Source organism: Brachionichthys hirsutus, chromosome 9, assembly GCF_040956055.1.
Source record: "Brachionichthys hirsutus isolate HB-005 chromosome 9, CSIRO-AGI_Bhir_v1, whole genome shotgun sequence".
NCBI classification, from domain to species: Eukaryota; Metazoa; Chordata; class Actinopteri; order Lophiiformes; family Brachionichthyidae; genus Brachionichthys; species Brachionichthys hirsutus.
This window is the reverse complement of record NC_090905.1, coordinates 6,129,462-6,153,755: the sequence shown is the minus strand read 5'-3', so window position 1 is coordinate 6,153,755 and position 24,294 is coordinate 6,129,462. Positions and strand designations below refer to the sequence as shown.

Below are 24,294 nucleotides of genomic sequence, written 5' to 3'. Positions count from 1 at the left end.
TCTCTTATTATTCAATCAAATGAATAATAAGTGCATAAGCGGCCGTGCGAGTGAAGTGTTTGAAGTCAGTTTTCACAAGCATTCAAAGTCGATTCCGAGTGGCTGCTCTCGCCTGCAGCCGACGCGAGTGGAGAGGGTCACTCGCTTCGTTGCTATAGATAAATGTGCAACGTGATTCTCAAGAGGAGCAAAGCAGAAAATTGATGAGTGTAGTTCTTGACTCTTTGACATGGCGTCCTGAGTGGGAAGCGCCTGTGTAATTATGAGTTTTTCATTTGGTGCTGCAGCAACAAATAGGTCCAGATATAAAGTCAGCATCTTGGGTGAAAACGTACTGGAAATCCTAATCCTGTCGACAAATAAACCACACCGATAATAAAGTGCATCTTTCACAGCAGCGTTCAGACTTGACTGTTCCATAAAGCCAAGATATTCCATGAACCTTTGTTACGTCATACAGTCTCAAACTTCCGTGACGGCCCATGAAACATGAAAGGATGTAATTTGTCCACATGATGGCGCCAATCCACCCGGAATGAGGAGGACGACTCTGTGCTGACCGGCTCCCCACGCAAAGCAACAGGCAGACGAGTCTATAGATCTGCCATTAAAAGGACTATGGATCACCTGCCCATGGCGCTGAATGGTAGTGGCTGATGAATGAACTTGATGACCTTCACCTGACGACGCCTTTGTCCTCTCAGGTGAGTTCATTGTTGTGTTTAGTCATATTTTCCTAGCTGACATAGTTTATTTCCTGCGTGCACGCTCTCCGGTTATTGGGCATGCCCTGCTTTGTTCAGAACAGGAGCAGCAGGTTGCAGCCATAGCAACGCCACTGGTCCTTTGTTATCCTGAAACAGGTGTGAGGATGGAAAGAGAAAGGCTGGTGCTGCTTTGACCTCCACCCTCCATCCCAAACACGCCACCGCCCCATGCATCACCAGGTTTAAGCTGCAGGTGTGTCTGTCCTTGCCCTTTCTTGGGATGGATCCCATACGGGAGGATCGCGGGAGCAGTGGAGGAACCCACATGAAGAAATGTGTGCCAGGAGGCGGGGCCGCGTCCATTGCGCGTAGAAACTCCAGCGACACTGGGCGGTGTCTCCCGCAAGGCGAGGACTCCACACCTGTGAGCAGCAGCAGCGCATCAGCCTCCGCTCCGTTATGCCAGAGGGAGGCTGCCGGCGGCTCGGAGTCAGACTACGGAGGCGCAGGGGACACGGGCTCGGCGGGAGTGGCGGGAACGGGAGCAATCGGTATGATATGCAACAAAAACGGAGACTGTAGAAGGGACCCGACCAGTTCAGGGAGCCTCTCGTCTCTCATCTCAAGGCAGGAGAAGCAGACGGATGGAGTAGCTGCGTCTGAAGACGGCAAGGCAGCGGCCATGGACGGCTCTATGACCTCAGCGGGGTCCCCGACTCAGGGGCCGGGCTCCGAGGTCAAGAACGCGGCAGCGATGGAGAAAAAGGACTCCAGAGTTTCTTTCTCCAATGCCCCGACTAGTAAAGCGCAGACCCCGAGTCAGCAGTCGAGGAACTCTGTCACGTTTTCCAAAGCGGAGGACGGCTCTCAGATTGTGCCGGATGATGCAGACTCCAGGGGGAATCAGACTTACATGCAGCGGCAGTTTAGTTCCATGCTTCAGCCCGGAGTTAACAAATTCTCCCTGCGCATGTTTGGAAGCCAGAAGGCGGTGGAGAAAGAACAAGAGCGCGTAAAGTCAGCGGGTAATTGGATTATCCACCCATACAGCGACTTCAGGTGAGTCCGGCTCATGAACCACGCACACCATGGAAACTTTAGAACTTTAGAAAAAGGACACGTTACCTAGATTTTTGGAAGCCCATGCAGCCATGGGAAGAGACTAGCTTTATATTTAAATGGAAGATGGGTAAAGATTAAAACGATAAAAAAAAAAAAATTAAATCATTAGATAGGAAGTACGTTTAGAACATATAAATATAAACATATTTGTGCGCTAATATATTTACTTGTTCTACAATTGCACCTGCATTGTAGACCATCAGGAATCCCGTTATCTTGCTTCAAAATATTATTTTAATTTGTCAAAATGAGATGTCCTCCAAAAAGCTCTGATGGATGAGTTTCATCTTTGAGAAGAAGCCGAAGGAGGGAAAGTTCTGTCACTGACGGAAACGCGGCTGAGCATCGGTTTCAGCACCCAGGACAGCTCCTTCCATGATCGCCGTGAAACGGCCGCAGTCTGACGACGAACCTGTTATCCGGGCTCATAAAGGGCTTCGCTATCAGTAGTCTCTATTATTTCATGACGTATTGATTCGTGGTTGCATGGGGAAGTATGTGGAGGAATATTTAAAACTAAATGTGCAACAGAAAGGAGGACTGAAGTTGTGACTCAGCAACCGTTCCTCGAATCAGCCATCTAGAGCTGCAACAGGAGGAGTTTTATAATGGATTAATGGGAAAATGTACATATAATTTATCTGTACATCTAAAATGGCAGGAAAAGAAAAAGCAGACATTTTTATATGTCATGTTGGCTTCAAAAATTAATCAAAATAGTGCTAATTGATAGGACAATCAGTTAATCGACTAATCTTTTCAGCTCTAAAATTAAAGGTGTGTCTATTGCTTAAAATTCTGAACTTACAGGTGGGTCTGCAACGGAACGTAAACTGCTGTCAATGAGATACGGAATGCATAACTGAATTGGTCCAGTTTATTTTACCTATAATATCATGTCCCTGTTTGTCTTTGATTTGACCTTGTGTTGAGTTTGGTGTTACTATTTACCTCATCAGGAGAAGATACTCCAAACTACAGCGAGGAAAAAGCTGCAGCTTCATGAAAGATTGGCCATATAGTATTCAGATGTGTGTGTGTGTGTGTGTGCGTGTGCTTCAGCTATAATATCCTCATTATGGTTTGCTACGTCCACAGAAAACAACAATTCCGGTGTCAATGTTCCAGTTTTCAGACACTGAAGCGGCACAGATTTAGCAGTTCTGTTAATTTCCCTCAGATGTCACAATAATTCAGTATATTCTGTGTTTCTCTTCACGGTTTTAACCCGGCAGGTTCTACTGGGACTTCAGCATGTTGATGTTCATGGTGGGAAACCTGATCATCATCCCTGTGGGCATCACCTTCTTTAAGGACGAGACCACCACACCCTGGATCATCTTCAACGTGGTTTCCGACACTTTCTTCCTCATGGACTTGGTGCTGAACTTCCGGACAGGCATCGTGTTCGAGGACAACACTGAGATCATCCTCGATCCCGACAAGATTAAGAAGAAGTACCTGAAGACCTGGTTTGTGGTGGACTTTGTTTCTTCCATACCTGTGGATTATATCTTCCTCATCGTAGAGAAAGGGATTGACTCCGAGGTGTACAAGACAGCCCGGGCGCTCCGCATCGTCCGCTTCACCAAGATCCTCAGTCTGCTGCGGCTCCTGAGACTGTCCAGACTCATCCGTTACATCCACCAATGGGAAGAGGTAAGCTGAGGTTCAATGCGAAGCAGTGACGGGGCAAAGAAAAGTGTTATATTTAATATTCAATTGTTAAACATCATAGTGAAAACAGATCAGAGGACTTTTGCAAGGCAGAAAGCTTCTCTCGAGACTGGCCTTTCACTGGGGAGCAATAGTAGGATGTGCTTTCTTTTTTAAAACCAGAAAGCAGTTGTGATATATTGCATTTTTATGTCTGATTTCAGGAAAACTGTTAAACATCACCGTTCGCTCCACCATATGCATTGAGGACGTTGGGTTTTTATCCAATCAGAACAGTGGAATCGGGAGTCAGTAGTCCTTGTAGCATCAACGTCACAGGCAGCACTAATTGATTCTTCTCATGCCAGCCAGGATTGGCAGGGAAGAGTAATGAAGATTATAGTTACTCTGCCTTTCTTGACATCTTTTTACACACATCATCGAGAACAGCCTTTTTGTGTTTGGCAGGCAGATGTAGAAAGTACTTTATCTGTGTTTTGCGGGCTGTAATGTGTGGTCAATGCGATGTGTCCTGACCCAGATTGTGGTCTGACAGTGACACATGGCCAGGTGCTGTTCTGGTGTCGGGGGGGACATTAGACCCGGAGCCTCATTAATAATGATGGGAATGTCTCATAATTACAGGGCATGGCCTCATAGTGTGTGCACTCCAACCCCCCAGAGAAGGCCCAGAGCGACACGAGCTAATCCACATTACTGAGTTAACGACGTGGGCTGGAGGGGGAATCACCTTTTAAACTGGTTGGCTGTCTTGTGTTGCGCCTGTAATTAACTGGAGACATTTGGTTTCCAGAGGAGAGAAGCTTTTCGAATAGGAGCTGCAATATTTGCTTTTCCACGGCGATGGATTGAATCACAGAACATCCTGACCTGCCTGCCTCCAAACTGTTTATTGCACATTGGCCTCATGTCTGCACACACTTAGACAGTATCTGGCCTAGTTCACACATAAGAGCACGTATTTTTGCTTTTGTCTCAAGAGAGAAATGAGCGTTTGTTTTTATGTACAGTATAAGAAATTGTCAACTTGGCCTGTAAAGCAGGGCTTTATCAAACAGACTGCATCTGGCCTGCATCCCTTGTAGGACAATCCTCTGTCAGTAGTGAGGGACACTCTTTGCTTAGAGTTTAGTCCAGCCTCCAGTTGGTCCAGCTAGGCAAGGATTACACACCAGTGCACACACATGCATGTAAATCCCTTGTATCCAGACTGACACTGTGGAAGAGAGGTCTGGCCAATTTCCAGCCAAGCCACATTGAGTGATATTTCCAAAACACCAGCTCCACTTAAATGAGCTCTCTTACCAGAGGGGGGTAAATGTAAGAAACAGCGGAGAGAGGCCTGGACTGATCAAAGCTTCATCAGCGTCTGATGATGGTTTTGTACAGAGTCCCGACCACAGAGACCTGGTTATGATAGAACCTCAACCCGACACAATGGCCTACTGAGTCAGAGGAGACACCACCGACTGTTTTATAATACTGTTTTAAAGTTAAGTAATATTCACTGTTTTAACTATTTAGACATCATTGGGAAACCAGCATATGAATATCTTTAAAACCTAACAGTACTATAAAGAATAGTATTGATGCCATATATCAAAAGTAACTCTTCCTTCAGTGCTGTCAGAATACCACCTGCATACATGTCCTATTAATGAATGCGTGTGACAGCTTTAGACGTTCTCTTAACTGAATTTGTATTCCTCTCGCGTGCTCCCCTCCACATTTACAACCCTCTGTCTGCCCATCTCTTCTCCTGCTGACAGATCTTCCATATGACCTATGACCTGGCCAGTGCTGTGATGCGAATATTCAACCTGATTGGTATGATGCTGCTGCTGTGTCACTGGGATGGCTGTCTCCAGTTCCTTGTTCCCATGCTGCAGGACTTTCCATCTGACTGCTGGGTCTCTCTCAACAAGATGGTGGTAAGGAAAATGCTTTGATTATTCAAATGCAAGCAAGCTCAGTGGAGTAATTGCCTGCATAAGCGGAACATATAACGCATTCCCCATTGGGAATAAAAGGTGTGCTATTTGCCCAAGCACAGACACACTCTCAAAACCAATCGAAACGCTTCCCAGTTAAACCCAGGAGAGATTCATGCAACGCCATCATGTAGTTTGGTTTAGTCTCTCGCTCTCTTTTTGTCTCTGTCCTGTTTACTTCTCCTCTCAGATGTCCTCCTTCCCTTCTCGCTGGCAGGTAGCTTCTGTCCATCTGCTGGTGGACGGATTATTAGGAGAGGTTTTCTCCTGAATTATGGCTGGCATGATAGAACAAACTCTCTGGATAGTGATGCAACACTCAAGTTGTACGAAGAACAATTACTTAAGCGGGCAATTAATGAATATGCATCAGTAGAAGAATATCCATTTCTAACTTTAACCAGGCACAATCGTGCCAAACAAGAGCATTATTTGCTCAGCATCCCGGATCCAAGGCCTTGGATCCGGCACTTTTCAACAACAAACAACAAATACTTAGCATCTTTAATGATCTATTGGAATTTAAGTTATGGGTGCTTTTAATGAACCGGCAACTGAACTGGGTTCATTCTGTAATTGCTTTTAGCACCATACAATTTAGTATTGAGGATACCGAACACATTATTATGGATGTTTCATTTAATCAATTTAATTTAATTAATTTTGGTGATCTTTGTTTGATTGTAGCATATTTAATGGGGTTAACTCCCTCCATTCACATGGTTTGCATAGAATGAACTAGTCTACTGGTTTCAGTATCACTCAATTTTTATTTGTGTGCTAGTAGTACTGGCACCGTTTTCTTTTTCCTTTTTGGGAAACAATACCTAACCAAGGTTAAAGGAAGGTAGCCTTTTAATATCCCATAAAGAATTATCTTTCTTACAAATTCTTAGATACAGTATCTCAAATAAATCAATAAACGCAAACTTAAAAAACCTCCTAATGGAAGAAAACATGACAAAAGGTAATCAACCCGTATCTGACTCCTCATTTTATATCAGAGATAACACACTAACTGACGGCATCAGAGGCACAGAGGAATGGGGTCACATCAGCAGAGAAATTCATTAGAATACACATCCGGTATGTGAGACTTACTGAGAAGGGTCGCTGCTACTTTTCACTGTAGCATCGGACTCTGCTTTCATTGAAACTGGCTCCAGAGCCAGCTCAAGCTATTTCTCAGAGGGAAAATCATATAGTCATTTTGTCTGAGTTCAGCAGACTGGATCATCAGCTCCTTGCACTTGTCAGATGATACTTTTTTTCTAAAGTGCCTGTCTCTGCTGCTGCCAAGAAATGTTTCATATGCTGAGAATAAACTTTCTAATTTTGGCACAAAGATTTGTGACACTTGAAACTACTCCTTCTGAACATATACTGCCCTGTAACCTGCTTTGTGTGTGTGTGTGTGTGTGTGTGTTTCCCTGGGGAACATCTGTGTTGTTTTCTCTGTTGCTCCATCTCTCATTTCTTGTTTCATTTTTGACCATTGCCATCTTACCTCTTCAATTGGAAATGGTTTGGTACTGGCCAAGATTTTGAAAAATGGAAAAAACAAACAACACTCCTGCATATCTTGTTAAATATGCATTAAATTCACTCACCAAAAATTGTAGTCATAAAGGGGCTCCTATCTCAGAGGCAGGCTATATTGTACAATTTGTAAAATTTGCACAAAGGACATGAATGCAGAGAAAATAAATCACCCTCTCAGCTGTCGCCATTGAACCCTTCCATTTTTCCTTTTGCTCCCTCTGCTGTGTTGACATTCGCTCTTCGCTTTAATACCTCGGAGTATTGGTTTCGGTTGTGTGTCATTTTCCGAGCGAGATTCCACAACGCTAGCACACATCCAAGTGGGCGTGGCCTCTCAGAATAAACAAGGTCATAGATCATCTTAGAATGGTTGAGAGATGCGGCGTTAAATGATCCTTATGCACCTGTGCTGGACTTTTACTGAGCTCCATCCTGCTCACATCTATGTAAAAGCGAACAGAAATAAGACCAGATAGAATCATGTGATGCCCAGAAGGCACTCATATTCACTTCAATACCTTCTTCTATGTGTGTTTTGTTGTACACTTTGATACATACATAAATTATGACCATTACAGTCTCCTTCATCCCTGTAATATATTCAGCTCTGCTTCACAATGCTCAATGCATTTACTTGTCAGATATGCATGCAGCATGCACTGCTGTTTATTATAAGCCTCATGATAAGGCTCGTATGGCACAATGATCACAAAACACAGAGTCATCACTGCTGTAATTCAGGAGGCTCCCAGTTACATGGGTGGCAGGCGGTTTTATCCCATCTGCAGCCGCCTGATTGGCTGTGGGATCAGTGGCATCAGAATAAAACCTCTCTTTTCCTCTCAGCCTCAGAGCTCAGATTCTGTATTCAATATGTATGTTGCTGAGCGGTATTTTACTGTCGAGAAAGAGTTGCTGTAATTGCAACACCGCGCTGATTTGTGTGGCTTTGTTATGTGTGCATACGCACGCACTGATGCGCTTCAACAAGCCCTCCCAGTTTGAAACTTAATAAGGATAACCTCCATTCAGTCAAAGCAAGTGGTCTGACAGGCAGGCGGACCTGTCAGCAAACAAAAGAATAATGGACAGTTATTGAGCTGTGTGTGTGTGTGGAGGTGTTGATGCGTATGTGAGTGAGTGACAGTTGTCTCTTGAGACAACGGCGTCATGCAGGCTAATACTGTACTTGTACGATAGGCAGTCAGTGCACAATTTAAAATGAATGGTGCATCTATAAGGACTGGCACACTGCAGGGACTGATCATTTTTGTTGTGTTGACTAATTAGCTTTTTTTTCTTTCATTTTGCATTTCTTTTGTTTTCTTTTGTTTTGTTTTTCGGTGTGTTTGCTACCTGTAGAACGACCTTGTCATTCCAATGTTTGGATTCTACACATATCTTAAACTTTAACTTCAAAGTAAGCACATCTCTATAATGAACGATGCTAACGTCTTATTGCAGTTTGCGAATTAAAATCCTTCATATCATCTCTTTGACACAAGCCAAACTCACCGTGTCTGTCTGAGAGGAGATGCTCAGTACTATGACTGACTTACACGCACACACACACAAAGTACACAACAAACCCATATGGATCTGCTAGCATGCACGTACACTCACTTGCACCATCATGTATCATAGATAACCTGTACTCCCTTTTGCGGTCGTCCCTAAATTCATTATGTTCAATCTGCTATCATCCCTGGGCTCAGAGAAGACTGATGGCAAATAAAATTAACACAAGAGCTAATATCATTTGTTCCGTCCGCCTCCGCCCTTCTAGAGCCCCTGTAATTCCCTAACATTAACTTATTAGGTTATTATGAAAGCTGTAATTTCCAATAGTAAGAGACAGCTGTACAGCGTGTCAACTTTGATAAGCTCGTATTAAACATTTACTATAGTTACAGCTGGTGCGGATGCGTCCTCCATGTCGAAAAGGATTTACTGCTCAGATGGTCACATGTAAAGGATCAGTTTTTAGACAATTGTTTGGAAAATATGCAAGTTAGCATTCCATTAAATTACATTGGAGTAAATCAGAAGGTAAGGAGCCAGGAGACCCCACACAGCCCCCCCCCCCCCCCCCCCCCCAAAAACAAATAGTCAAACCAGTTGTTCTTGTGTTTGGCAGGCACCTTTATCCTAAAATAAGCTAAGTTAAGTTGATAGTAGGTATTTAACCTAGTCCTGCATTTTATCAAACCACAGTTTTGCACAGTGCTGCAGGGTGCTGGAGCCTACCAGTATTCCCATTTGACCTTAGCCTGTTTTACACCAAAGTGAATCAGGTGCTGGTTTCAAACTGGTCCTATAGAGTCAGTTCAGGGTTGATTCAACAAGCAAGCCTTCTACAAACTGATTTAGGTTTCTACAGGCTGCAGATAATGCTAAGGCCACATCATTAAGTCACTTGAGCTGCTGCTGTTGTTTCCATGACGGGGTTGTTCTTGAAACTTTGATCAAAGACCACCGAAGACAGTTTGTCGAGCCAGAAGATCATTGATGATACTGATGCAACACTTGTTTTTGAAAAGGACACACAAGGTTTGATTGGTTTTGATAATAACAATCCCAACCTTTTCCAAATTAGGTAGTGGCTTTGAACCGACCCTGAACCAGCCTTGGCGGTAAAAAGGTACAGTTTTACCATCCAGAGTTGTTTCATAGATCACAGTCACCCATGCAAAGGGCTGGTTCTTCATTGAATGCACAGATTTTGCTCAGCAGCAGTCCATTGTTCATTTTCTGTTTAGTGTCAGTGAATTTGGATATGTAATTCTGTGCATGCGTGCGTGAGACAGGGGTATATGCAGTCATGAAGGTACACCCGTGTTTAAGCAGGTGTGTATTTCTGTGCCTGAGTTCTCCTCTTGCTGTTTATCCATCAGCAATCTGGTCGGCATGCTAAATGGCTGACTGGAGGGATTGGGCTTCAGGTCTGCTCACCACCTGCAACAGTGGAGATCAGGGTCAGACTAAGGCAATGCAAATTTTGTGTCTGGGTTTGCAGAACAAATTGCATATTATAATGACCTTTGGGGCTACAGATGCAGTTACAAGGCTACACTTGAAACAGCAACTAAACTGGGGATATGACGAGGACATTTTAACCTCTAAAGCTTCAAAACGTTGTCTTGGGTTTCTCTCTCTTTTGTCTTCAGTGTGCAGTTTATGTCCTCAAAGGAATTCTAGCAACTGATTCAGCTGACGGTTCAAAACGGATAGAAAACTGGCTGGAGAAAAGCGCTTCAAATCGCTTTCCTTTGCAGTTTGTCCAATCACCTTCTTAAGCACTCATTGTCAGTTTGTGCCAGGACCCTTTTACTCCCCTCTCCTAAAAAAAACAACCGAATTTGAATTACAAATGAAATGCAAATGCGTCTGGAAATATACAAATCAGATAAACTTCCAACTAGTCAATCAGAGAATGAAGACACGCTTGTTCCTGTGAGGAGCAGAAGGCGCTGAGGAGGAAACACTCATGCAGATGTAAATTCCACACCTGTGTGTGAACCGAAGCTCTTTCGGGGCAAGGCGTGAGGTGCAGCTTTTCCAGTGGAGGCCTTTTCTTAATGAGAAGAATTAGGGTTGACAGAGTATTTGAGCGTCACTCAAGAGCAGACTGGAGCAGGTAGATGTACAGGTTCCTCATTAGCCCTCACCTTTTCCTCGTCTCCTGCTTGGTGCTCCGTGATGATGAGACTCTCCATCACACCAGGATCATGTGTTAGACACAGAGACACTCCCCCAGGAATATGTCTCACTCTGGAGCTCTCTTGTTCTGAAATTCACGCCATCATAGCCTGACTCTCCGACTTTCGCTGCAGACTGTCTCTAATTATCTATATTTGGCAGAGACAAGAATGGGTCAAAACTAAGTCAAGATGATGGCAAGCTATTTTAGGTGGAGAGATAATAATGTCCTCATTTCCCTTCCATCTGCTCGACCTTCCATATGCTATTTACTCACACTACTTGTTGTCTCTTTTTGCGCCCTCTTTACAGAATGACTCATGGAGTGAGCTCTACTCCTTTGCCCTCTTTAAGGCCATGAGCCACATGCTGTGCATTGGATATGGGAGACAAGCGCCAGAGAGCATGTCAGACATCTGGCTGACCATGCTCAGCATGATCGTCGGAGCCACCTGCTACGCCATGTTCATCGGCCATGCAACTGCACTAATCCAATCCCTGGACTCATCCAGGCGGCAGTACCAAGAAAAAGTAAGGATCTGGCTGGGTTTTGATGTCTTGAATAATTTCACCAGTTTGAGTTCAGGTTAACTTTGAAAGCACAACTGGAGTTTATGGGGAGTGTCTGTTGTCTTTACCCTCGCCGAAGGGGAGGTGAGGGTATTGTAATTGGGTCTGTCTGTCTGTCTGTCTGTTTGTCTGTCCACGCGCATAACTCATAAACTAGTAACCCAATCGACTTTTTACACAAGCACGGTTCTGTCCGTGGCTCGGTCCTCCCCGAGAATGGCATTGATCCGGATCTGGATTCTAGAATGTTTTAAAGGATTCTTTAACATTGCGAGATAGGGCACTTGGAGGCGAGGGTCTGCAATCTCTGATTGTTCAGCTTGTTGGACATGAATTCATTCATCAACTTTGGGAAAGATGCTTAATGTCATTCTTTCTAAGAGCTGGATGAGAAGTTTCATATCACTCTAGTGTGTTTTTGACGGCTATGATGCTAAAGCCTGGAGGTAAATATTTTAGTTTAGTATAGAGACTGGATGCATAAGGAAACAGTCAGTTTGGCTCTATCCAAACGTAAAATAATATTCAGGCTTCATTAAAGGTCACAGAGTCCCTATGGTGTAGCGAATATTTAACAGCAACAATTTTATGAATATTTCGATGAATCCAGCAGCAACATCTTTGTTTCTTCCTTTCGAAAACAATGTCCTGGTCAGCCTAAATAATTCACAGGCCATACTGGAAACATTTGTCATCAGAACTACCTTCTAGTGAAGGAATAATCCCTACAAAAACTGTGGTCTGTTAGTTCCGTGGATTATCCTGTCACTGGGGCACATTTCCTGGATTGAGATGTAGCTGTTGATATTTTTTTTAATTGGTTTCTCAGTACTGTCATCACCATCACTCAGGATTTCTGGAACCCAGAGAATTATAGAACCAGTGTGTCTAAATACCACCATAGTTATATGCATATACTAAAACTATCTAACGGTAATCAAATAGCCCAATCCCATATTTCAAGTGAAACATGAGATTGGGCAAAGCAAAGCAAGCCTAACAGCGATTTCTCTTCAATTAGCAATGAGAGATCTGTAGGCTGTAATGCAGACTCACCAATTCAGCCCCATTTTATGAATCCACGTCTCAAAATAAATTCAGCTGTTTGTTTGATCTCGCTAACATTTAACCTTGTGTTGTTTCTCCGTGCATATTTTGGACTTGCATTATTTTTCAAAGTTCTTTTTCTTTTGATCATGTTTTCAATGTTTATGTCTTTGTTGGATTTCATACTTCATTATTTTTTTCTTTTCTTTTTTCATTCTTGCCTTTATGTTTTCCTGTAATGAACCCTAACTACACAGAAGGTTTGCTTTCAACATTAACTCCAAAAAAGCTGGTAACAGTGTGTATTATTGCTTTAGCCTTTGATTCCCTGTTAATTATCAGGCACATATTAAAAGGTTAAGGTCCAGCAGGACTAGATCAGTGTTTTGAATATCAATACATTGTGGTCATTTATGACGAGGGATGGGAATCGAAAACCAGTTCTTGTTGAAAACCGGTTGACCAGTGTTTAAATTCAATTCAATCGTTTGCCATTTTTTGCAAATTATTCCCTTACCGATTTAAAAGGGCCCAAATTATGTCACTATGCGTGTTGCGTTAGCTTCACTGCAGCGAAATTCATTTCCACACTAGTACAAGGGCCCCCTCAAAACAATCACACCCATGCATATATGCATAGGGGCCCCCGTGGCATGCAGAGAGGGCATAGGGTGAAGGTGCTGCCATGATCGGCACACCTGGAGCAGTTTGGGCGGGAGAGGGGGGGGCACTAAGTCCCCCATGACTGTTTGTTCACCATTAACCAATGAACTGAACCGTGCAGCGCTGCAGTCAGTCTCCCAATTAGATAACACAGTGGAGACAGGGCTATGAGTGTGGAAGTTGCCTCTGTGATAAAAAGCATTCTTTGCACAAGATAATGTTAATGGTAGCAACAGCATGGTCTTCTATTGACATAACATGGAGCAAACAGCTAGCATCACGCTCAGTGTTGAGACAGGAATGTCCTAACAGCCGCAGCACAAAGCACCCTCTACTGTCTGCAGGTGAAGGCCCCACTGATCAAAGAGGGGGGGTGTGGGGGTGCATGTTCAAGATTTAAACAAAGCATGCTGCTATGTTTTTCTGCTTTATCAGAATCGACACGTGCTGTTCAGTTAGTGGTGCGTTGAGCAGATCCAGGCCAGACAGGAAATGGAGACGCAGGTGTGTCACCTCTATGGTGCTTGTGTTAATGGCTTTCTGGTTTTCCTGATTAATTTGACATAATCATCAAATATTCCAGTAGAACAAAATATGGATTATAAATTTCATATTATGCAAACTCAGTTAATTTACAAATGACTCGGCCGGTTCTTTTAATGTATTTTAACAGTTTTACAATTCATTTGCTTTTAACTCATCCATTATTTTACCTATTTAAACCATTTATGCAACGTTGTCAGCTTTTGAAGCGTGTCCTTCATTTTCTCCCAGCTAACCTTTTAGTGCACACCTATCTTCTTTTTGACAAATGTATAAAAATCAGCATCAAGCCAGTTTGGTATTCTGCAGGGTTAGATGCATTCCTCATTTATTTGGATCCTGATTTCTCAAGAAAGCATTTCTCTGAATGTGATGTGGCAAAGTTTCGGAGAGGCAGCAGTGCAGAATGGATTCCTTTGTTATCCCATGAGCCTGTTCCAATGATGCCCTCATCCTGTGTTTCAACATACTCTTCCCAGTCCTCGCCAGTTTCATCTGTCCATTTGTCCTTGGCTGTTGGGCAATACACCATCTGCCAGCGGACACTGCACGTGGACACAGGGCATTAGCCATTATGTAACTGCACTCCTGTTCCTCCTCCCCATCACTTCCACCCCTCAAGAGCCATTGAACAACATGTCCAAACAGTGGTGAGACGAGGGAGATGTGACCCCTTATCAACACATCCACATCAGATTTAAGGCAACATATATATTCTGGATAATCCCAGCAGAATATGTTATGGCCACGGGATGGGAACAGTCTAGATTGTTGCTTGAAGTCAATTTATTCCGTTTTTCTGACTCCATGTCACCCCTGAGGTTCTGATCCAGTCATGAATATTAAGAAACATCAGCATTCGATTATCAGTTCTTGTGATCAGTGCATCAGTGCACATGAAGACCAAAAATGTCTGCTGGTGGCTCATCGTGCCAGTTTGGACACGAGAACAGTTACCATGTTGAACTTCTCTGGCTTGAATAAATGTGAACTGTTCTCACATCTCATCATCTATATTGGGAAAAGTTGAGTGTTTATTTCTACAGGCTTTAGTTCACGCCTAAAGAATGAAAACATCAGTGAGTTTCACACACACACACACACACACACTTAAGACTTATCATATCCTGAGCCCTGATGCTCAGTGGCATGGCCCATTAATAGGAGGTCAATTCAATTTCTTCCCACTCTGTGTGGCATGCATCATACTCACTAATCACAAACTCGGAGCTCTATGTCCCATAACGTCCTCTGTCCTTCTTGCCTCTTAACTCTGCCCACAGGCTGTGAGGAATAGATTGGATGCTTTAATTTGATATTTTTATACAAGTACCCGAATAGTTTTTAAGTCCAGTCTTATTTGAATCCCCAGTCAAAATGTTTGCGTTCATAAAATGGACACTTCTTTAGGATTAGGTTAGCTGTGTCAGATGCATGCAGTTGTTAACATTGATATAAGTGACACTTTCTAATCCTATCCAACCTGGTCACTCCCAAGGAGAACCCATGAAAAATACATTTCAGCTCTGCTACAGCAGATTCATTATAACTCCATATTTTTTAAAAAGAATTAAGCAATTTTTTTACGTTTATGTGTGATGAATTATCATCCACTGACTTGAGTGACATGGTCACCAATAAAAGTGTGAAGCTACCCAAAACACTTCTCAATAAAAGCCTGTGACTGCTTCTGTTTGTGTGTGTGTGTGTGTGTGTGTGTGTGTGTGTGTGTGTGAGAGAGAGAGGGAGACATGTCATTTCAGTTTAATTGAGACTGCCACACAGTCCTCCTCCTCCCGAGGTAGGAAGCACTTTAATAGGAGCCTCCCAGCTTATCCGCATGCTTGATCGAATGACCTGGATACTCTGGATGTCTGACGTCGAAATAAAATGACTTCACCACTTTTTTAGTTGAGTAGGATTCGACCGTTCATTTAGACTCCTCTATTATTACCCTATTCTGATTGTTGTTTGCTGTATTGTGATTACCTTTCAGACATGATGGCAGTCTGAATGATGACAACCCATAAGGATTTCTGCAGTCACAGCTTTTCATTCTAAATGAACCGTGTCTAGAGGGAATTAATAAAAGCTAAATGAGACTGAGATTGGAAATGGTTCCCATATTAAAGAAGTAGATTGTTTTTGTCAACATAATAGCCGTGAGAATTTCATTAAGTGAAGGCCATGCTGTGCTGTGCAGTACCGGTATATGTATTGTTTGCAGTATTTGTCCAGCTGGATCAAACTGGGCACCAGAAATAGAACAAAATATTAATAATACTCTTCCACCGCTGCTTCTATTCTTAATTGAACCCAAGTTCTTCTCATTCATGAAAGCCACTCACTGTTTTATTTTATGAGGAGAGAATCCCCCCACAGTGAAACTAAATGAATGATACCATGACGGCTACTGCGTGTGGTATTAAGGATAGAGTGTATTTGTTGCATCACGCAGCAGGGTCAAACTTCTATTTTCCTCTCTAAGCCATGTGTCACCAAAATGTAATTTCCTATCCCACTCATGTGTCGTCTGCTGATTCAAGCAAGGTCACTGTCAGGGTCCTGATTAGTCCGCCATACATGATGTAATAAATCATGACTGTAGTTGAGCCTCATAGGCAGGAAAGTCCAGGCAGTCTGGATAATTCAAGGATCATGATGCAGGACGGACAGGATGTTTCAGCACACAGAAGCAGCTGGAGATCATTGTCTGATACCTCCACTGATAACACGCCTATTGGTTATCTATTGAGATAAATGACAGGGAAAAAAACTGCATAAAGTTGAGCCATAAAGAAACCTTGAGCTATTTGCGTGTCAATTTCAAAGATGCTTGTCAAAGATATCTCAGAGGTGTTTCATCAGGTTGAAATAAGGCCTCAGGTAACGCCGCTGTCACTGAAACGAATAATCCAAAAACAGTGTTCTTCAAAATCCTTTTCATAATTTCAGCCAGCATTTAGACCTCTCCATTAAATATCAGTACAAATATATGCATTGTAATAAAGCCTTATCAGTATATTCTTGGTCATTTCTTTTTTTTTAAGTTTCATGACCATAGTGAGCCACATGATGATATCTAAATAAGTTTAAAATTCATAAAAAAAAAATCACATTAGCAAGCTAGTCCAAACTGCCCACTTCACAGGCACAGATAGCATTTTTTTTCTAGACCAGTTTGAGCCGACTTGATTCTTCAGATGACGTGGACTAGTGACAGCAATGGCAGGTCTGATTTCAAAGGTGGAAGGCAGAGGAATTGTAAATCTGCTAATTACCATGATCACCACAAAACCACAGGCATGCTATTAACAGCTTTGCCTGACAGGTTGCAATCCGTTTCTCATTCACCACCAGAAAGAGGTAGAAATGACCCAAGGCTGCTTGAGCAATACCTTTTTGAAGTGATATATTTCAGTTCTGCGTAGAACATTTGAGCTACGTCCTGTCACTTTTGGACAGCCGAGTTTTCCCAATACACACTCGGGACACCTAACATTTTAAGTTTTTCCAACGATATTTACAGTTCTTTATCTAATGAGCTTTTCTATCTTTGTGTTCATATAAAGGAGTTTCAGTCATTCTTCCCACCCATGCCTTTTTTTTGTGTGTGTATGTGTACCGTACCTATTCTGTGGGTGAGCGAAAGCAACACTGCAGCGAACCTCCATTTCCAGCTTCCTTTCTAGCCACATATCACATATTTATCACTCCCAACATAAATAACAAACATCTTCTGTCAGAATAGTAAATTAACCTACAGTAACTGTTTTCATTCAATTATTTATCTGTGTAAGAACAATTACAGACATGTCTCGATACTATTTTATCTATATTTAACCCTTGCTATCATGCTGATCTTGAACTTGATTCCTTTAAGTTTTTATTATCATTGTCATTTATGTTAGAATTGTAATTATTATGGACATAAAAATAGTCACTGAATCCTAATCTCCCTTAATCTCTCGCACGTTTTTCCATCATTCAGTACAAACAAGTGGAGCAGTACATGTCATTCCACAAACTCCCGGCTGACGTCCGACAGAAAATCCATGACTACTATGAGCACAGATATCAAGGCAAGATGTTTGATGAAGAGAGCATCCTGGAGGAGCTCAATGAGCCGTTGCGTGAGGTAACACTCTGCATCCCACAAAAACAAATAATTTTCTACCCTCTGCAGGACAGATAGGACTTTATTATAATCCTCAGATGTGACCTGTCAAAGTTCACTTTAGGTAACAGAAAATAAGCGATATACAGTAGTGAGAATTTTCAAATAAGCTGCACCAGGATCCCTTGGGGTAAATCAAATACAAAGAAAAGGTATATGCAATGGAAATCAATCTGATTTTGGAGTAAAGATTTATGGCTTCACTTTTTAAATGTCAAATGAAAAAGAATGAACTCCAACATATATGTGTTTACCTTGAATAAAGCATGGAATTAGTAGTTTTACTATTTGCTGCACATTCCAAAACAAGGTTAAATCATATGTTTCTGACCAATGTAGGGAGTTGAAATTCATGGAGTACAACATTCATGCAGATTAAATAACATGCATGCTCAATAATCCGACTATGAGCACCACAACATGATACATCACGTTCTGATTCAAGGCTCTTTTCTGTTACCTTTCAGGAAATTGTCAACTTCAACTGCCGCAAACTGGTTGCTTCCATGCCTCTGTTTGCCAATGCTTGTCCCAACTTTGTAACAGCTATGCTAACCAAACTGAGGTTTGAAGTCTTCCAGCCCAAAGACTACATCGTCAGGGAGGGCACCGTCGGCAAGAAGATGTACTTCATCCAGCACGGCGTGGTCAGCGTCCTCACCAAAGCAAACACTGGCATGAAGTTGATGGACGGCTCCTACTTTGGAGGTATATTTCACATTCTATTCTATTCTATTCTATTCATGACATAAAATAACAAAACAATGTTTTTCAGTAGTCTACAATAGTAGAACAAGCTGTGCATGCAACTCTGGAGTAGCGACAGTAGAATTACCCTAACTTTCCTATCCGATCCTATCATATCCTATCCTATGATTGCAGGTATATGTTCTTTAAATTGCTGTAGTTTTCCCTTTCAGTCTCCATCCATCCCGTTTAGCCAGACTGTTATTCCTCTGTGGCTGTTTAAAACATTTGGTGCCTCTGCTGTAATTACATTTTTAACATCCGTCGAGCCTCCGCAGCAGACTATAACTCACTGGTAATAATATTGACGTGCCAGCAACTCCGGGCACTGCTGCACTTTTGTAGACACAAATCACACACACACGCGCACACATCCAATTAATAACAGATAATTAGCAGCACAATAGGGATGGCAGGGCTATTTATAATCTCACTGTCTATATTCATATTTCAGAATCATCCCTCCTGTTAGGAAGGAAATCACAAATATATCCAGACACAAAACTCTGCGCTTGGCTTGAAGGGACGCCATAATTTAAACATGCTGTGTGGTGCGATGCAGCACGTATTTGTGGCAGAATATATAAATTAGTAAATTACGGGGAGTAGGCGGTGATATCAGGGAAAACATTTGACTTGTACTAATTAATTGTGTCTCCTTTTCCTGTGTTTGCATTTCTCAGCCTGTATTGGAACACATTATTAGAACTTATTATATCAGAACTTTGAGCCACTTTGTTAACAATTTCTATGGCTGTAAATGCGACTGAGTCTGAAGCTTTGTCTTTGGCTATATGTTTTCAAAATTGCCGTCTGGCATAACAATGCGCAACTCGCCCAGCCTCATCATCACATTATTTAGAATTTGTTCATGAAGCAATTTCTTTTTGCAAAATTGGTTTTGTTAAATAGCTTTAAGCTGTGTTTGAACAGTTTCATACTCACTGCTTGACTAATAAACCTGCATATGTTGTATTACAGCTGGTATGACTGGTTCATAATACTAAAAGTACTTCTTCAGCATTATGTTTCCCTCGGTTAATTCAGTTTACTAAATTATAATGATTCAAATGGATGGGCTTATAAAGTCAACTGAATCTAGAAAATGATAATATAGGTAACATAAACATTCATAGGTATGAACATGTTAGGCCATATAAAAAAAGGAGAAATCTAATTCTGGAAATTATATTTTCCACTAATTGGCGGAGGACACAAAGGATTCCAGGCTAAAGCGAATCACTGCAAAAATTCACCATCCTGAATGCCTCTGCGTTTTTTATTTGAGGATGACAGCTTACCCATCTACAAGCTGCTAATGGTTACCCAGTGGTTTGAACATCTTTTTGATAGTTCTGTTATCTTCTCCCAGCTCTTCCCACTAATGATGTAGGCAATATGCAAATGTCTGTGTTGAGTGTAACAGAAAGATCCAAAGTGGCAGTACAATAAAACTGTGTGTATTTTGGAGAGTTTTTACACAACTCTTACCCAACTTCTACATCTGTGCTTCCTAAAACCAAAGCATCACACCTGGAACATAACTAGACAACTTAAATGTACTAAAATATGTCTTTCCTCTGGCATTCGACCCGACTTTACATTTAGAATCAGTAACACTTCCTTTCAGTATATAATGCCGCTATGCCTGCTTTTGATGGAGTCATCGTGCCTTTCTTTGTGTGCTATTATTCTCCTTTTCCCACAGACAGTCAGGGAAAGTCGACCTTTAAGGTGAGAGGAAAAGGAGGGCATATGGTTGTCAAGACAACAGTTGGCTCCAGCCAAAAGAAGAATGGCGCTAGGGAGAGGAAGATACATGGGGAAGGGAAGGGGAAACAGCTGAATGTAATGAAGCTTAGCTGCACATCTCCAAATATAATGTGCTTCCTTCACACAGCTGTCAGAGCTGTGGCGGCGCTGGAGGAAATCGCTAGCTTTACTGTCAGTGGTTCGTACTGACTAAACACAACAAACAGGCATGAATACTTCTCATTCTGGTCATATTTACGCAAGGCTTAGAGTTTTATAAGCCCAGATTTTGCGATGGACAATGAATCCAAATAGTTTAACGTTTAGACACTGAAATATCAATAAGTAAAGTCTGGACTTAATTTTTGCTGATAAGTCCAAACATTTGCACACAATATATCCCAAAGTGGTATTCAAAGAGATTTTATTTTTATATGGACACTTATAGAACATCAGTCTACACTAAAATGTCCAACATTACTAAAAAAGGGCTAATATTGCTGAAAATTACTTCCCATTTTTCATTCAATAATCTTTTGTGTATTTTGTTTTGGAAATGTGCAGAAGTATTATCACCTTCAGTTGTAGCATCTGTATTCCTGTTTCTGTCACTGTAATATCCTGCTATCTTCCAACCCTCTCTTGTTGGATCTGTCTTTCATTCCGTCAGAGATCTGTCTGCTGACCCGTGGCAGACGGACAGCCAGTGTGCGAGCAGACACCTACTGTCGCTTGTACTCGCTCTCTGTGGATACTTTCAATGAGGTGCTGGAGGAGTATCCCATGATGAGGAGGGCTTTTGAAACCGTTGCCATTGACAGGTTGGACAGGATAGGTAAGATACCATCACACATTTTATTTGACATTGTCTACACACCTTTGCAGAATTGCTCAGTCAAAGGATTAGTTTGGATCTTTTCTTTCCTTTGTGCTTGGTTCAGTGAGGTAAAAGAGAATAGGACCTTTTGAAACTCAGGCGCAAGTTGCATTATTCCTAGAGCTCACTCTCTCTAAAATAGAGCAATACATCACAGGACAGACTGAAATAAGTCTGGTCCATGCAAGCCCTGCCTCAAAACCCATTTAACTATCAGTGTTGGAATTACTGACACTAATGGTCCATATCAACATTTAATTAATTTGATTGATCAATGTCAAGATCCAAACCATAGAACAAGACATCACATCTCTGTCCAGTCAATGAGCCATAGTTATTCAAAAAACATTTAGTTAAGAACAAGTTATGAAAATAAACTTTTGATTCAGGTCTAATATATGGAGATTCAGTCATGGATGATTAGCATTAGCGCTTCACTGATAAAAGGGACAGGTACATTGTCTTCATGAGCATTGTCGTCATTCATTATGTGAAATCCGGCATAAAGAAAAAGCATGCATTCATTACTGGCTGTCAAAACGCTGCACACTGACAGCTGGTTTAGCTGTGATCCTAACCGGGGCAACGTGTGTGATGGAGGACAGCAGTCCGGGCAGAAAGAAAATCTATTCATGACTTTGAATCATTTATTAGGTCGTTTCTCAAGTGTAAATCTGTCAGTTGTTTACTATGGAAATCTGACATTTAAGAAATGGTTATTTAACATATGTGAGTCTAAAATGTAATGGTGTATACGGCAACATCACTTTTATCAGATTTGTACTCCCCCATCTGAATTCGCTGCTTCTTTAAAATGATTGATTAGTGGCGAGCCTGTCTCAGTGTCATTGATTTGAATGATGAAGAAGCCTTGGGATTTGTGTGTTATTTATTCAACTATGGTTGTGGCCATGCTAACGTGACAAAGATTCATCTGCCAGATAGTTTCTTTAAATGATCCCTGCACACCATGTGACGAAGGCACCCAAGTTATCACAGTCTGACACTGCCCTCATCCATCCTACCTATAACCCGGCAGTTGACAGAATTAGATGGATGCAAGCTCATTTCCAGCCTTGGAGACCTTTTGGTCTCATTGTTAAATTATGTCTATAGAGTATATGACCAAAAGTGTCCACTACATGCCCATTTCGTGTGAGCCACTGTTTGTCTCAAATGCACAGCCGATGGTGGATCATCTGGGTGCATAGAAGCTCAGCAAGCAGGTGAAATCTCATCTTTTGTCCCAATCTTTGGCAAAGTTTGAGAGAAAATGGCCCCAGTATACTTCAAACATTTCAACTTCCTGTCAGCAAGGTATGACCCTGGGTACTCTTAGTATGCCAAACCTGAATGTCACACAGAATGCCCAGCAAATATTGGATGAAAAGTGATGTTACCACACTAAAACACATTTATGTCAATGCCTCAACATCCTACTTCAATTGTGCAAAGAGGCATGCATGCATAATATTAGGTGCATGCTATATAGACTAGACCTTCTTCCTTAGCATTGATTGAATTAATTATCATGGGGCTATTAAGTTTTCTTGACACCCACAGAAACCAAAAGAGAAAAGGACGATGAATGTACGTAGTAACTGTCAAAGCCCACGTGGGTTCTGCATTTCAAGCTAGACCCTCGACGCTGACAGCAGCTGCTCGTGGCTGGTTAGCTCTGACCACCAGCCGGCTGTAACAACTGCACTGTGTGTGTGTGTGTGTGTGTTTGAATGACAGGCTTTGTGCCTGGAGAAAATGTCAGATGGATCCATATTTATATAGGCTACTATAGCCACTAAAGCTAGGGATAGAATAAGTAATGAAGATAAATGATGCATGTGTTATTTCTGTGTCTGGTAAAAAAAAAAAAACTGATTGAGGATCAGAGAAGGCGGGATAATACCAGGGGGAAAACACCTCTCACTTCTAGAAGTAACACTGTTTACTTCAGCAGCAGCGCTACCCTCTGTCTCCATGTGATTGCAGGCAAGAAGAATTCAATTCTGATGCACAAAGTTCAGCATGACCTGAACTCGGGTGTCTTCAACAACCGTGAGAATGAGATGATCCAGGAGATCGTTAAATATGATCGGGAGATGGTTCAGCAAGTTGATGGACCTGGACAACCGGCCATGCCCGTGACACCCCCACTGCACAGCGCTCATTCAACTTCCTCCATCCAACCGCAGAATTCAGCAATTGCCACTCTGCAGCAGGCCGTAGCCATGAATTTTTGTAACCCCATGCAAGGGAACTCAGTGGGAGTCGGAAGCCTGCAGTCCCCCAGGATGGTGAGAAGATTCCAGGTGATAGAGAGTGCATCCAGCCCTGTCCCTGCTTCTCCACTGCACTCTCAACTCATTGCTTCCGGTGCCTTTGCTCCTATTCTTTACAGCCCCTCTGTGCAGAGCCCGCGAGCAATTGGGGGGCGATCATTCCAGTATGGATCCAGTCCCATCTCAGGCTCCCAGCTTTCTCTAGCCCAGCAGCACTTAGCTAGCCCTGCACACCGGCCCAGCACACATAGGAGTACCCATTCTTTGCATATGGGCAGTCTGAGCCAAGACGCCAGGGCGCTGTCAGCCTCTCAGCCCTCACTGCCTCATGATGGGCTACAGCAAGGTGCCCCTGGTTCGCCCCAGTCTACACGAGTCTCCTCCACTTCCATTGGACCCCCTCAGACTCAATCAGGGCAGACAGGCATCTTAAGTGCCATACCACATAGGGTGGTCCTGCCCCATCAGATGTCTGTGGGTGCCTTCCCTGTAGCATCCCTGCCTGCTACTCTGCATGGTTTTGGGGCTTCTGCAGGGCTGGCAGCAGGAGGTGTGGGTGCAGGTCTAGGGGACTCAGGACCAGCCAAGAGGGACTCTGTAGCGAGCGTTCCTGAGACAGATCACATCAAAGTCAGATCCAGGCTGTCCTCAAACTTGTGATCTTCTGGAGGAGTGACTCGTTGAGGGACTGAACTGCAGGAACACTGGAGAACCCTGCTTTTTCTCCTTCAGCTCTTCTTCTCTTAGACCACTCTAGTTTGACTATCCGAATGTATGTGAGTGTCAGCAGGGAGAATCTGATCGGAGACTGTCCTAACATGATGAAGTCTGCCAGGGAACCTTTGAACCTACAGCATTGAGATGTTTCTACTCACAGACCACAGTAGTTGCACAAACCTGT

The 24,294-nt window shown here is 42.6% G+C and overlaps 1 protein-coding gene across 1 annotated transcript; it reads left to right on the top strand.

The window, feature by feature from the left end:
- The first annotated feature begins 1,011 nt into the window (after positions 1–1,011).
- hcn2b (hyperpolarization activated cyclic nucleotide-gated potassium channel 2b) lies at positions 1,012–24,053 on the top strand. The gene is made up of 8 exons (XM_068743161.1): positions 1,012–1,766; positions 3,065–3,488; positions 5,276–5,437; positions 11,051–11,269; positions 17,553–17,699; positions 18,206–18,446; positions 20,908–21,072; positions 23,104–24,053. The coding sequence occupies exons 1-8, from the start codon at positions 1,033–1,035 to the stop codon at positions 24,051–24,053; spliced, it is 3,042 nt and encodes a 1,013-aa protein (XP_068599262.1). The 5' UTR covers positions 1,012–1,032.
- The last annotated feature ends 241 nt before the right edge of the window (positions 24,054–24,294 follow it).